This window comes from Genypterus blacodes, unplaced genomic scaffold, assembly GCF_046128005.1.
Source record: "Genypterus blacodes isolate CSIRO-AG114 ecotype Tasmania unplaced genomic scaffold, CSIRO-AGI_Gbla_v1 ptg000032l_1, whole genome shotgun sequence".
Taxonomy (NCBI): Eukaryota; Metazoa; Chordata; class Actinopteri; order Ophidiiformes; family Ophidiidae; genus Genypterus; species Genypterus blacodes.
The window spans coordinates 2,823,621-2,836,825 of NW_027466845.1; the positions used below are offsets into that span (position 1 = coordinate 2,823,621).

General features: G+C 51.9%; 1 protein-coding gene across 2 annotated transcripts in view; it reads right to left on the reverse strand.

Annotated features, from left to right (window-relative positions):
• Nucleotides 1–13,205, reverse strand: part of nbeab (neurobeachin b) — a 168,487-nt gene that overhangs the window by 82,770 nt on the left and 72,512 nt on the right. For both annotated transcript variants that reach the window (XM_076146145.1, XM_076146144.1), the window contains exons 29-33: nt 12,584–13,019; nt 8,795–8,934; nt 7,762–7,900; nt 5,969–6,096; nt 2,378–2,439 (exon numbers count right to left, since the gene is read on the reverse strand). In XM_076146145.1, coding sequence (XP_076002260.1) covers nt 2,378–2,439; nt 5,969–6,096; nt 7,762–7,900; nt 8,795–8,934; nt 12,584–13,019 — 905 coding nt within the window. The remainder of the gene's footprint in view (nt 1–2,377; nt 2,440–5,968; nt 6,097–7,761; nt 7,901–8,794; nt 8,935–12,583; nt 13,020–13,205) is intronic.

Genomic DNA, 13,205 nt, shown 5'->3' on the forward strand with positions numbered 1-13,205 from the left:
ACAAACTGCCGAGCATCTGGTCTCCAAATGTTTTCCCCATGACCCCCACTCGCCGCCGCTCGGTATCTGCTCGGAGTAAGCTGTTCTGGATTTTGGACAGGGATGGAGCACAGGGGTCTAGTTGAGGAGGAGGAGGAGGAGGAGGAGGAGGTGGAGGTATACGTAGCGCACGTGACAAATATAAATACGGAAATCAAAGCAGATGTGACACTCGGGGGAGGATTTGGGGGAGAAAAGGGGCGGCGGGGTCAGAGGAGGCGTTTGGTGACCTCGTCTCAGGTGTGACAGCTGACGGTGCTTTCAGGGGTTCTGGTTTTTCCCGGCGCTCCCACAGGAGGCCGCGCTTGATTGCGGCCATTTACGGAAAACTCCTTCTGTTTTTTTTTTTAGTTTTTGAAGGAAATGAGACGCGACGTGCAACTAAATAAGAAAGCAACCCGATCCCTCACGCAGGCCGTAAGCACGGCCGCACCTTGGGCCGTGGGAAGTTTGTTTAGGCGCTCAGGGACAAGAAAAGCCCGACGTATAACGTAATCTGTGACATATAACGCAGGGAGGCACTTTGGGGAATTACTGATGATAGGTTCAGTCTGGGTAACATTCCTGTGTCCATCTTTGGAAACACCCGCTGCCTTATTTCTGCCTCTAACATCACACGGCGGCGCTCCGAGACGACGCCATCTTCGCCGGCCTTGAGAAAATCTCTCTCTCCTCCCACTTTCATCTTGGTGAAATTCAGCAGGGCTCTAAGTATTTGTGGTGTTTCAATCCGACCTGTCAGTGCGCCGGAGCCGCTCGCTTTTATCTGCCGGCTCTCTACTCTGCACATCTGGAGGCCTTCCATCACTAAATCTCTGTGGCTCCATTCGGGATCCCCCCTGTATGTTTAAGCTGTTACAAGAACCAGAGGCTGCTTGACCTTTTCATTCAACTGCCCGAGCTGAGGAGAGACACGCGGTGTCTGCAGCAGTGGCGGCGGCGGCGGCAGCGGCTCGGCCCCGGCGCGATGATTGCTGCGATTTAGTATGCATAAATAAAGAGCGGGGCCATCATTAGTGCTAATTTATTCATAAAACTGACAGGTCACAAAACAGAGAGGGACAAAAGGTCAGGCTAAGTGGCCTCGGCGCTGTCTGCAAACATTAATGCTGAAATATCTGAGGGATACGCCGAACTTGGCATTTTATTGTGATATAAGCCAGGAGCGCTGCTAAAGCCGCCTGCGCTCTGTTAAAGTGCACAGTGATGTCAGAAATATGAGTTAGGAGTCCTGAGAAGGCCGAGGAGAGGACGCTGATTATTATTGTTTATTAGTACGCCGTGTAGTGTTTTAGTACTTGTGCTTGTATTGTTATTATGCAAAGCAATTTCTTATCTCTCTCTGAAAAGGTTGTGGAAGGACGGCGAGGAGCTGTAGGTCCAGTTTCGGCCTCTTTGTCTGATCGATATCTCAGCCTGGGTTTCATCCCCAGAGCCTCTAATGGCAGGAACCTCTGGAGCCGCGGTAATGCTATCTGTGAGAAGGGATGGGGGTCGGGTGGGGGGGTGGGGTGGGATGGACTCAGAACCCTTAACAGCATGTTGACGGTCTCATCTGCAATAAATCCTGGAGCTGGGAAAAGGGAAACTTCCCAGGGACGCGCAGGGACGCAATCTACATGCAGGGAAAGCAGCAACAAAAAGGAGGACGTCATCTGTGAAAAAAGAAAAAAAAAAAGCTTCAAAGGAGAGAGGATAACGGGAGAGCCGGGCGCTCCGGTGTGCAGCCCTGAATAATGGCTTCCTTATAAGAGAGAGAGAGAGAGTTGCGTGTTTAAGCTCCCTGCTGAAGAGCGTCTCCGGGCCGAGGACGGCGTGGAGCGAGCGGAGCGGCGGTCTCTCTCCGGCCCTGCAGTCTGCATCCACAGAGAGGCACCAGCTAATGGCTTCCTTATGGGCTCCCCGACGCAAGACTGATGGGCTGACAGAAGGTATGTTAAATATCTCCTGTTCTAACTGCTACATCGGGGCTTTGACCTTCTCTGAAACAAGGGCTTAACAAGAGATTGCCAGGGTCAGCTCAGAGGTGATCAGTCACCGGCGGCGGCGGCGGCTTCGGCATGAGGTGGGGCCGGACTCCCTTAAAAAAGGAGGGTGTGGGGGGATTAAGGCTGCGGGGGTGCGGTGAGGAAGTGGCAGGGACTCAGAGCGCTGTTTGAAGCTGGAGAGGGGACGTGAACCAAGAGGCAAAGCTAAAGCAGAGATGGGAGAAGTTGTTTTTCCAGATTTTGCAATATTATAAACAACCACGGGTGATTGAGTGAAAGATGAGGGAAGAGGCTAGAGGACGAGATGGAGGGAGGATGAGGAGGATGATGAGGAGGAAGACCAGACTCACCTGCGAACACAGCAGCATGACCAGCTCCACCACCGACGTGCTGGACTTCATGCACACCAGACCTGCGAAAGAGAGAGACGGGCGAAAGTTACAACCCCAGATAATCAGAACCTCCCGTCTGAGGGTAGACTGCAGAGACGGCGCTAAAGGTGTTGCATCATTTGTGAGCGTTCCAAACAAATACTGTGAAAAAAAAAAAAATAATCTGATGAAATGTTTTGACACGTTGAAGAGACTTTTATAGTCCTGGCACCTTTATGAGCAAAGTGACAATTGTGTGCGTTCGTTATCCTGCTTCTACTCTGCTCATCTTAAAAAATGCAAAATATTCCTCGCTGAACAGATGCGCGCACACACACCGTTCACACACACACTGGTAGAATCAAACACAGACGTTCACAGCTTCCTCCCTCGTCTCGACGCTGCAGACGGAGAGCAGCAGAGGCAGACAGCGGTCTAATGAAACAAGGGCAGGTGTGAAAAGCTCATTTGCAGAAACAATGGTTGCCACTGGTCTCGTGTTCGCCACCTCCGGCTCCTTCTGCTCGGTGTAGGAAGCGTTAATGGTGCAGTCATTACCGCCGGAGAGGAGAACAACTCTCGGGGATTCGTTATCGGCTGCCAAGAGAAGAACCGGGGCGCCACATGGCTGCCATTGTTTTAGAGGCGAAGTCAGCGGAGAGAGGATGGATCCGGTGTTCTCAATCTGAAGTCTCTATTGTTTTTATGGCTTAATAGAACCTTCAGGCCTCAACATGTGTCACTTATACTAAGAGTACACACAGCACAGATCACATACCTGCGTGTGTACTTGCGTGGACCTGAAGGATTAAATTGTGCATCTCCACTAGGGGGCAGAGCAGAGCTGCGTCATTACCGCCACTTCTACTGCCCCTATAGTCCATGCAAGGGATGATGTCATGCGTCTAAGTGAGGCGCTGCAATCAACAACTTAATAGATTAGATTAGATAGATAGATAGATAGATAGATAGATAGATAGATAGATAGATAGATAGATAGATAGATAGATAGATAGATAGATAGATAGATAGATAGATAGATAGATAGATGGATAGATGGATAGATAGATAGATAGATTGATAACTTACTGACAGATTCAATCAGCTTCACAATGATGTAAATATAAAAATGACACCAAATTGTCACAAATCCCCATTTAACTTTAACTTTAACTGCCCGACCTTCATTTGTCTCATTTGCATTAAAGTCCAATGAAGAGTCTTTGAACACAGCGTTGCTTGTGTGGCCACTTTACAAGGCCAAGCAGGACGCAAATCATGCAGAACACAAGACGGACGGACGTTTTAGGGTCGACGCCGCCTCTATTCACCAGCAGAGACGGTCGGACGGAGCGAATAGTAAATACTGGAGAGAGGAAGTGACCCCTCTCTTGTACGCCGAGTGCCTCTGCTGACCTCTTGTTACAGCGGCGACATGCCCAGCCATAAGTCAGTCAGCCTGACAAGGGAGTCAGGTGGCCGACTGACCCTGGCTTTGTGCTGGTGGACAAACTAAAAGCGCAGGATTTAAACACGGCCCGCCAGCCCTTTCCTGTAAACGGGGCAGGGTTAAGGCGCGGGGTGAATGTGGCATTGTGTGGGGGGGGCAACGCGCCGGCCGGCCGGGACGCTCAGGGAGGACGTCACAACAGGAGCAGTGTTCACACACACACACACGCACGGGGGCCCGAGCCACCAACTACCAAGTGTAAAAAAGCTCAGGGTGCACTCAGTATAATTGCCGCAGTGACCACATGTCTGCGAGCGGGGGAGGGGAGAGGAGGGGAGGCGGTGAAGGAGTAGGGTGAAGCCGAGGGGGCACGCAGGGCACCGGGGGCTCGACCTCGGGCAATCTAAGGAGTGATGGATGGCTGGTAATTACTGGTAAATGGAGCGCCTTTGCACCGCAGCACAGTATTTCAACTGTGAGCCTGGGAAGAAAAGAGAGAGAGGGCGAGCGGGAGGAGGAGGTGGAAGAAGAAGAAGAAGAAGAAGAAGAAACTGGGCTCAAATATTTAGACTAGAATGGGGATAAGCAGGACGGAGCGGAGCGGCGGGGCGAGCTGTTTGGTGGGATGAGCCCTCCTGCGGATGCTCAGACAGGGTTGAGTGTGTCTGGCTTTATGAGGCCCGAGCTGTCCATCTGCCACCTTGTTTGCGTTGGTTCCACTCTCAGCTCGGGCCTCTGGTTTGTCAGCTTGGTCAGTCGGCTGACAGACGTTGACTGAAAGGGTAACAGACATATTCACACTTGTCAGGGCCGCGCTACCTGATCTTTCATTCCACTCCCCTGAGCTTGTTTGGAGAGCTGCAGCCGCACGTGCACGGGCGCGCCCACATGTTTATGGATGTTTACGTGTGCGGAGCAGCCGTGTGAGGGGGGAGAGGGGAGAGGGGAGAGGGGAGAGGGGAGAGGGGAGAGGGGATGTTTGTGGAACTGTGCTGGTATTTGGAGGAAGGATTTAAGTTCAGATTTATCAAATATGTACGAGCTGCTTCTCCTGTGAGCTTGTCAAGGACGACACCTTTCAATTACCATTACAGCAACACACACACACACACACACACTCACACACACTCTGGTGGAGGAGAGACAGCTTCTTCCTCCTCCATAAAGCCACAGGAGTCACGTTCTCCCAGCCTGCTGTCACTCTGCGCCCAGACCTCTGAAAGTAATATGGCTTTAAGCTTTACAGTATAAAGAAGGACGTTTGGCAGAGAGGAGCGGAGGGGAGATATCGTTTCACTGCGAGCAAAGAGACCAGAGGCCACACACACACACACACACATTTAAAGTGCACTTTGCTCGCACGCATACATTTGCACGGGCGGATGAGAGCCAAAACAAGCCCGCGGAAGAAGAGTAGTGGCACCGCACGCACACGCACGCACACACACACACGCGCACACACACACACACGCACACACACACTCACAGCACAAGCAGCGCTGTGAGCAGCTGCCAACCTGGGGCCTGCAGAGGGGGGCGGAGCCTTCAGACGTCCACCAGGAAATAAGACTGGAGGTCCAGGAGAAGAAGCGCGGCGGAGAGATCACACGCTCGTCTCTTTCCCTCTCTGCCAAACTCTCCCCGTCTACATACACATACACACACACACCCATCCACACACACACACACTGACTGCGGCCGTGCCCGTTAGGAAGCACGGAGGCCATTACAGCGATGACGTTGCTCCTAAAGAGGTCGTGTTCCTGCAGAGTTCATGCTTGTAGCAGATCCCTCCAGTAAAAGTCGACAAAAAGGCAAAAAAAAGGTCTCCATTTCATTTTCACATCGCATGCAATTGGGTTTTGGAGCGGCCGGCTGTGTAAAAGCGTCACGGTAGAAGAAGAAAGTGTCACCGTTCTTCCAACACAAACACGGCGAAAGCTTTTTGATTTCCTTGCGATCTTACACGGGCGAGCGATGTAATGCGTGAAAAGGCCGTGGAAAGGGAAAAAGGAAAACGGCTTCCAAACGTTCTGTTCAGTGAAATAAAAAACGTGACCTTAGCTTTTAAAAACAGATTTATATAAGCAGAGGAATGTGAGCGTACACGGCTCCCGTACCTTCGATGAGCAGCTCCTGCCCGTGGCTCCCCAGCAGGGTGCGGGACAGGAAGGGAGCAAAGTCCACGAAGATCTCTCTGAGCAGGGGCGCCACCTTCTCCAGGGCGCGCTCCAGCTTGGTGGTGATGCTGCTGAGGCAAAGTGAGAGGAGCGGGACTGTTTAAAATGGAGTCAACGTTACAGGAGAGGTTACAAAACACACACGTTCACACACGTTCACACACGGGACGGCTGAGGAGAAGACCGAGCCGGCATGCTTCAGAGGGACGCAAACCCAAACCCCTCTGCATGCTGGGGAGCGATCAGTGGAGACGTTAGTGTTACTGCGGCGCTCAGAGAGGGGGAGTCGCTCGCCTCTGGTTTGGGCTCTTTGTTGTGACATGTTACCAGGCGCCGCACCTGTTCCTTATCGTCTACGCCGCCGCCGTCTGACATTATCTACGCTCCTCTCAGAGGAACAGTGAGTCAGGGAGTCGAGCAGAGCGGCGATGGGGAGACGCAACTGAAGCTGAGCCGCATCTCCACGCTCACACACGGAGGAGGAAGAGGAGAAGCAGAGAGAGAGAGAGGAAGAGGAGGAAACAGTCTGTGATGCAGTCTGCTCTCTGGCACTGTGTGTATGTGTGTGTGTGTGTGTGTGTGTGTGTGTGTGTGGTTTCGTCTGCCTTCCTACATCCTGGTAACAAACAGTAGAGGGATGACAACCTCCGGACACTGCCTGCACACCTGGGGGAAAACCAGGGAGCTGAAGGCTATGTGTGTGTGTGTGTGTGTGTGTGTGTGTGTGGTGTGTGTGTGTGTGTGTGTGTGTGTGTGTGTGTGTGTGTGTGTGTGTGGTGTAGTGGGCACTGGTCAGAAAAGCTCTGAAATAGAGAAACAAGAATCATAAACATGAACCTCAGGCTGCTGCTTCGCTTGGTGACTTAAAGTTTAAGCTCATTTATTTTTTATTTTTAAATTCTGCCTTAGATTATTTTTGTGTTTTTTTCCTCTCTCTCCTCTTAAAGCTGAACATTGGGAGCCTCTGCAGTGATATAGTACGATCATTGACTTTGCAGTTCTACTAAGTGATGTCGGTTACTGCTGCCATGGCAACTGAATCTCTATTCCTCAAGCGTCAAAACAACGGAGAGAGAGAGAGCGAGAGAGAAAGAGAGAGAGGGAGAGTGTGAGAGAGAGAGGGAGAGAGCGAGAGAGAGAGGGAGAGAGAGAGAGAGAGAGATGAAAAAGATCGGGGGAGGGAGAGAGAGAGAAAGAGCATGAGCGAAAGAGAGAGAGACTGGAGAAAGAGGAGTGTGGACGTCTGTCACAAACTATTAGAGCCAGTGGAAGAGATCGAGTCAAGGTCACACACACAGAAACTCACACAGGTTAAACACAAAATACCAAGTGGGTCCAGCACAGCCAGAACAGAAACAGGTCACACACACAGAGAGAGAGAGAGAGAGAGAGAGAGAGAGAGAGAGAGAGAGAGAGAGAGAGAGAGAGAGAGAGAGAGAGAGAGAGAGAGAGAGAGAGAGAGAGAGAGAGAGAGAGAGAGAGAGAGAGAGAGAGAGAGAGAGAGAGAGAGAGAGAGAGAGAGAGAGAGAGAGAGAGAGAGAGAGAGAGAGAGAGAGAGAGAGAGAGAGAGAGAGAGAGGAGAGAGAGAGAGAGAGAGAGAGGAGAGAGAGAGAGAGAGAGAGAGAGAGAGAAGACACACACACATGCATACACATCCACTTAATAACACACAGAGGGGTGATGGAGGTTCATGCTGTCTCCTCCTCCTCTTCCTCCTCCTCCTCCATTGTTACCTCATGTTCTCCACTGTGTCCTCAGGCATGGGCGCCACCGTCTGCACGGCTGGGAGACTCTTGCTCGTCGCGCCGTTGACGAAACCCGAGGCCGAGGAGGCAGAGGAGGCAGAGGAGGCGGCAGCGGCCTCGGTGGCTCCTGAGGAGGAAGAGCGAGAAAGAGAGAGAGAAAGAGAGAGAGAGAGAGAGAGAGAGAGAGAGAGAGAGAGAGAGAGAGAGACGTGAGGAAAGCAAGGTATGTACAGAACGTGTCTCTGATTAAGCGAGCGATTTATTCTGCAATAGTGAAAGTGTGTATTTGTAAGCGAGCTGTGTATTGGTTTGGCCTGTGTGTGTGTGTGTGTGTGTGTGTGTGTGTGTGTGTGTGTGTGTGTGTGTGTGTGGTATTAATGAAATGCTTTGACACGGAGACATTTCTCACATTCCTGCAGAGCGGCTTGGAAAGGAGAGGGAGAGCGTTTTTTCTTCTTCTTCTTCTCCTTTTTTTTAATGGAGCGCATTAAGGAAGGTGTCGCCGGCCTCTAATGGCTCCGTTGGCGTTAAGTGGCTCCTTTCAGAGGCCCCGGGTCTGCGGGGGCCCTGAGGTGGAACCAGCTCCATGCAGCAGAGCGCCCAGGAGCAACGTAACAGCAAGGGCGGGGGCACAGTCAGTCAATCACACACACACACACAAACCCCCCCCAAACACACACACACTCTCCAGTCCCGCTGTGTGTAAAGAGGTGTTTGCTTAATTGTTAATCCCGGTTATATGAAGAGGAAGTTGAATTATTTGGTCTGTAAAGGAGAATTCTGAGGCCCTGACGGACAAAAAGGGATTCTTCATCAGGAAGTGGCACACAGACGCTGATAGAAAGGCAAAGAGCGCCATCTAGTGGAAACACCCAGGCTCTGCAGGGGAACGTGTCACATCATATGATCCGGCTGTGTTTCTATTCTTGGAACGACATCAGGAGGAGGAAGATACCAAACTGGGTCACTTTGAGGAAGAGTGATTGGTCAGTTAAGCGGCCGAGCTGGGGTCGTGACCTACCCGTGGTGTTGATCATGCTTTTGGGCGTCGCAGAGGCGGCGGCGAAGATGTTGGGAGTGCTGCTGGCTGTGAGGCCGCTTCCCACAGTGTTGACCGCCGGGCCGCCCGGGGACGGCTTCTTCACGGGCACCACCACACTCCTACAGGGACACACACACACACACAGAACACACTCATAAGTCATATAGGGATGTGAGCGTGTGGAGACGTCAGCGCCGGCCTGTAACACTAAAGGGCAGGGAGGCTCAGCGAGGAGACGTCGGTCCTCTGATGAGCTTCATCTCCATCAGCAGAACGTCTAGCTCATTTAAAAGGACCTGATCTCCATCCAGGGCCCTGCCAGAGTGAGCGTGCCCAGACTTCAGTGAGCACGTAAGGAGAAGGTAAACATCCTGCCCTGTTACGCCATCTTTCAGCAGGATGCAAACACACACACACACACACACACACACACACAGACACAGACACACCAGGCTAAGGTAAATAAACACGGGCCTGTGACCACAGCGGAGCCACTTTCCCCCGGCTCGTGCCACCGCTCGGCCCTCCGCCGCTCTGGGACACGCCGCACACACCCTCCACGCTCAGGAGAGACTCTCCAGGAGCCGCTTGGCAGCTCGTTACAAACATTTGCACAGCTACCGTCTGCAAAATGGCTGCTCAGGCACCAGAACTGAGACTTCCCCATGCATGCTCCTCTATACTCTCTGCTTTGGGACTCAGATCAAAGACAAAAACGTACAAACCGTGACTAATTACACACACATTAAAGCTACAAAACATCACATGGGGGCCGAGATGAAAGGAAATGTAAGGAATCGCTTGTGGGGGACTTGTGAGCTCGCGTAACAGCGGATACATGACGCTTACAGGCCATCTGACGGCCCGGGGGATTAGAGGAGCGGCTCAGCGGCGCAAACTTGACCCCGCGTGAGTTCTCGGCCTGGAACGAGAGGGAAAGTGTCTCCTTATCTAATCGTAGAGACGAGGCCCTGGGGTTTAGGTGGGTGCCAGATAATGTCCCCCCCCTCCTCCTGCAGCTCGTCTGTGTGACACAGGCCAGGCCTCGGCTCTGTCATCGGCTAAGCTCGCCTGTCATCTGAGAGCAAATCCCCAGGAATCCCCCCTCCGACTAAATAAAAAAGACTTTTTTCCGCCGCTTCATATCCGCCGTACATCTCGCAGACGTGGCGAAAATGGCGCCGGATCGCCTGGGAAACAAATGGAAATTGGCCGAGACGTGATTTCGCTCTTTGTGCCGCTGCCAAAGCCGGCTGTGATTTCATCTGTGTTTGTTTGTCTGAGTGTGCGTGCGTGTGCGTGTGTGTGTGTGTGCGTGTGTGTGTTCGCCAGCAGGACATCTGAGGACGTAGCAGACGTTTAGATTCTGAGGAAGGACTTTCTTCACCTTCATTTAGTGCTGCAGGATCAGACTTCCTGGGCTGCTTCCCAAAAACTAAGAGGACAATCTTACAGGGAAAAATCTGGCATAAGCAACGGGAGACATGTAGCTGAGATTCTGACGCAGAAATGAACATATCTGACATATTTCTAAGTTGATTGTAAGGTCATGATAACAAATCCGCAACCTAAAATTGGTCAAAAATGCGAACTGTTGGGGCGTTGTGCTCTCTGCTGCCCCCTAGTGGCCTGATGTAGTTTCACACAGTTATAGGGAAACAATGAAGGAAAAATAGATTACAAACACCACGTTGACATGTTGTGGCCTTGTTGGCGAGGCGCTTGATTTAGCAGATCAACATGAAGCGAGCAGGGGAGCGAGTGGCGGCCGGGGAGACGGACTGGGAGCTGATTGAACTCCTCATCTCTCCAGAGGTCCAGCTGTGCTCGGAGGAACGCTGATGACAAGCACCACTTATTGCTTTTGATATCAGAACATCAGCAGCATTCCTTCTTCTCCGGTTCAGGACCTGGACGTCGGAGCCTTTCTCTCCACGTCTCCCCTGCCATCCCGCCCCCTTCCCCTCACGCAGCCTGATGTTACATTAGATCTACAGGATGTTGATAAAACATGAACCCCTCCTTGATGAATAATTCATTCCCCCAGCGCTCATGAATCATGTATAGATTATCTAGTGCATATTTTATTAATAGGATTGTCTTAATTGAGTTGCGGAGGATAAAGCAGGGATTAATCTGCGGATGAATATTAATGAGCTCGGCGGCTCAGAGGGGGAAGAGGCGGGCAGCGGCGGCGACGGAGGAGGAGGAGGAAAGTTTAACCAAAGCAATGTTTCCCTTAGAAACCCAACGGAGAAAATCCAATCTAGAGTCCTTTATCCGTGGGACAGCGAGGGCAGATAGAGGAGGAGAGACGCCGCGTGCTTCCATCCTGCACGCAAATTAAATTAAAACCAATTACCGCCACTCTGGTCATTAAATATGTAAGGACAAACACCCACTCACTGAGCTCATTTGGAGACTTTTCAAATGAGATTACTGGAAATGTTCGCGCACTATAAAGCAAATCTGCTGCACCAGTGGAGTTCTTTAAAAAAAAGCCCCCACACACACACACACACACACACACACACATACACACACACTTTAAGCCATTTTTCCCTCCTTTTTGTGTTGTTTTGATGATGTCAGTCTCGATCTGGGCGGCGGCTGACAGACTGATGAGCGGCCCGGCCCGTCCGCACGCTGGCAGCTCATTTCGCTGGCAGGTGGCAAACAATTAGACACAGCAAATAGAGGTTCGAAGAGGGGGAGTGACGTGAAAAGCATGAGACAAAGTTGTATATGTGGTCAGGCTGTGTGTGTTTGTGTGTGGGTGTGTGTGTGTGTGTGTGTGTGTGTCTGGTGTGAGAGCATTTCAAAAATAATACACTTTGCCTCGGCGACTCATTTCAGGCTGCCACTTCCCATTACGGGTGTGAGCGGTGAGGGTGACAGGGCCGGGCCGCCGAGTGGTGCAAGGCCGCTTCTGTTTAATCTGTCATCAACGCCCTGGAGACCCCTCTCCTCCCCCTCTCCTCCCTCCCTCCCCCCTCGGCTGTCCTCTCTCTGCACGCTCCTCCATCTTCTCCTCCCCTATTCATCAGGCTCACCTCAGAGTGGCATACATTATAGAGGAGGAGGCCCCCATTCTTCTTCCTGACTCACCGTGTCCCCCCGCCCCCGCACCCACCTTCTCTCTAGGGCTCAGCAGTGACTACACACACACTCTCACACACACACACGCGCTCACACACCATAACACAATAACTCTTGGCAAATCAGTGGCATCCAGAAGAACAGATGGAGTTTTTGTTTGCGGTAAACCTCCTTAAATTGCTTTCAAGAATGAATTTGATTTCCAAAAATGTATCAGCCCAACGAGATAGAAATCAGTGTGTGTGTGTGTGTGTGTGTGTGAGAGAGTGGAAATCTGTCAGGAGCAGGTTTGTAAACTCTCCAAATCCAGACGGATTGCTGTGCAGTCTTATCTGAGACAGGAATGTAAATAGAGCCCAGTGATGGCACAGAGCTTCACGCAGCCTTTCAAACATCAGGATTCATCACAGCGCCGCACCAGCAGCCTCACATGGACCACGCTACTCACAAACCATTAGAGCTGGACTGGAGAACCCAGGGAGAAACAAAGGATTAACCTCAGCATTCTAAGGTCATATGAGGGATAGACACAGACACACACACACACTTTTTTCTACTATGAGAACACCCTTTAAAGTCCCATTTTGTGAGAGTTTCTATATTTCTAAATCTCCATTTGAGTCAAACAGAAGAGGTAAACGGTGTAGTGTCACTCGTTTCTGGCCTCACCTGTCGAAGGAGTGGTACTGCATGGGCAGCATGGCGTGGGCCTGGGCGGCGGGGTCCGGGTAGGACACGGGTTCCAGCCCGGCCTCCACGCCGTCCACGGGCGCCGCCACCAAGCTCTTCAGGATCTCCTTGACGTTGATGCCCTTGTTGTGCTGGCTGATGCTGGTGACGGAGGACGGCAGCTTCAGCACCTCCACGCTGGGCGACGGCGACAGGCTCTCCTTGGACTTAGCCTCGCAGGAGAGGCCGGATAGGAGCTCGCTCACGGCGTCCAGGCCTCCGGAGCCGTGGTGGTGCAGGTCGGACCCGTTCAGGACGGCGGTCACCTGCTCCTCGCCGATGCCCGAGTCGGTGCGGGGAAGGGGAGGAGCCATGTGGAGGTGGTGGTCGGACGGGGAGTGATGGCCCTTACAGCCGTCAAAGGCGAGCGGTGTTTCTGTAGAACACACGTGAGATAGAGACAGAGATAACAAACAAACACACACATTATTGATTAATTATTATTGGAAGAAGTCCAAACCGCTGATCCATCACCAAACAACACGATTAATGATGAAGCAAAGGAGGAAAGTTTGAACAATTCGCCGTGAAAGCAGCTCAGATTTGTTGTTCCTGCTGGATA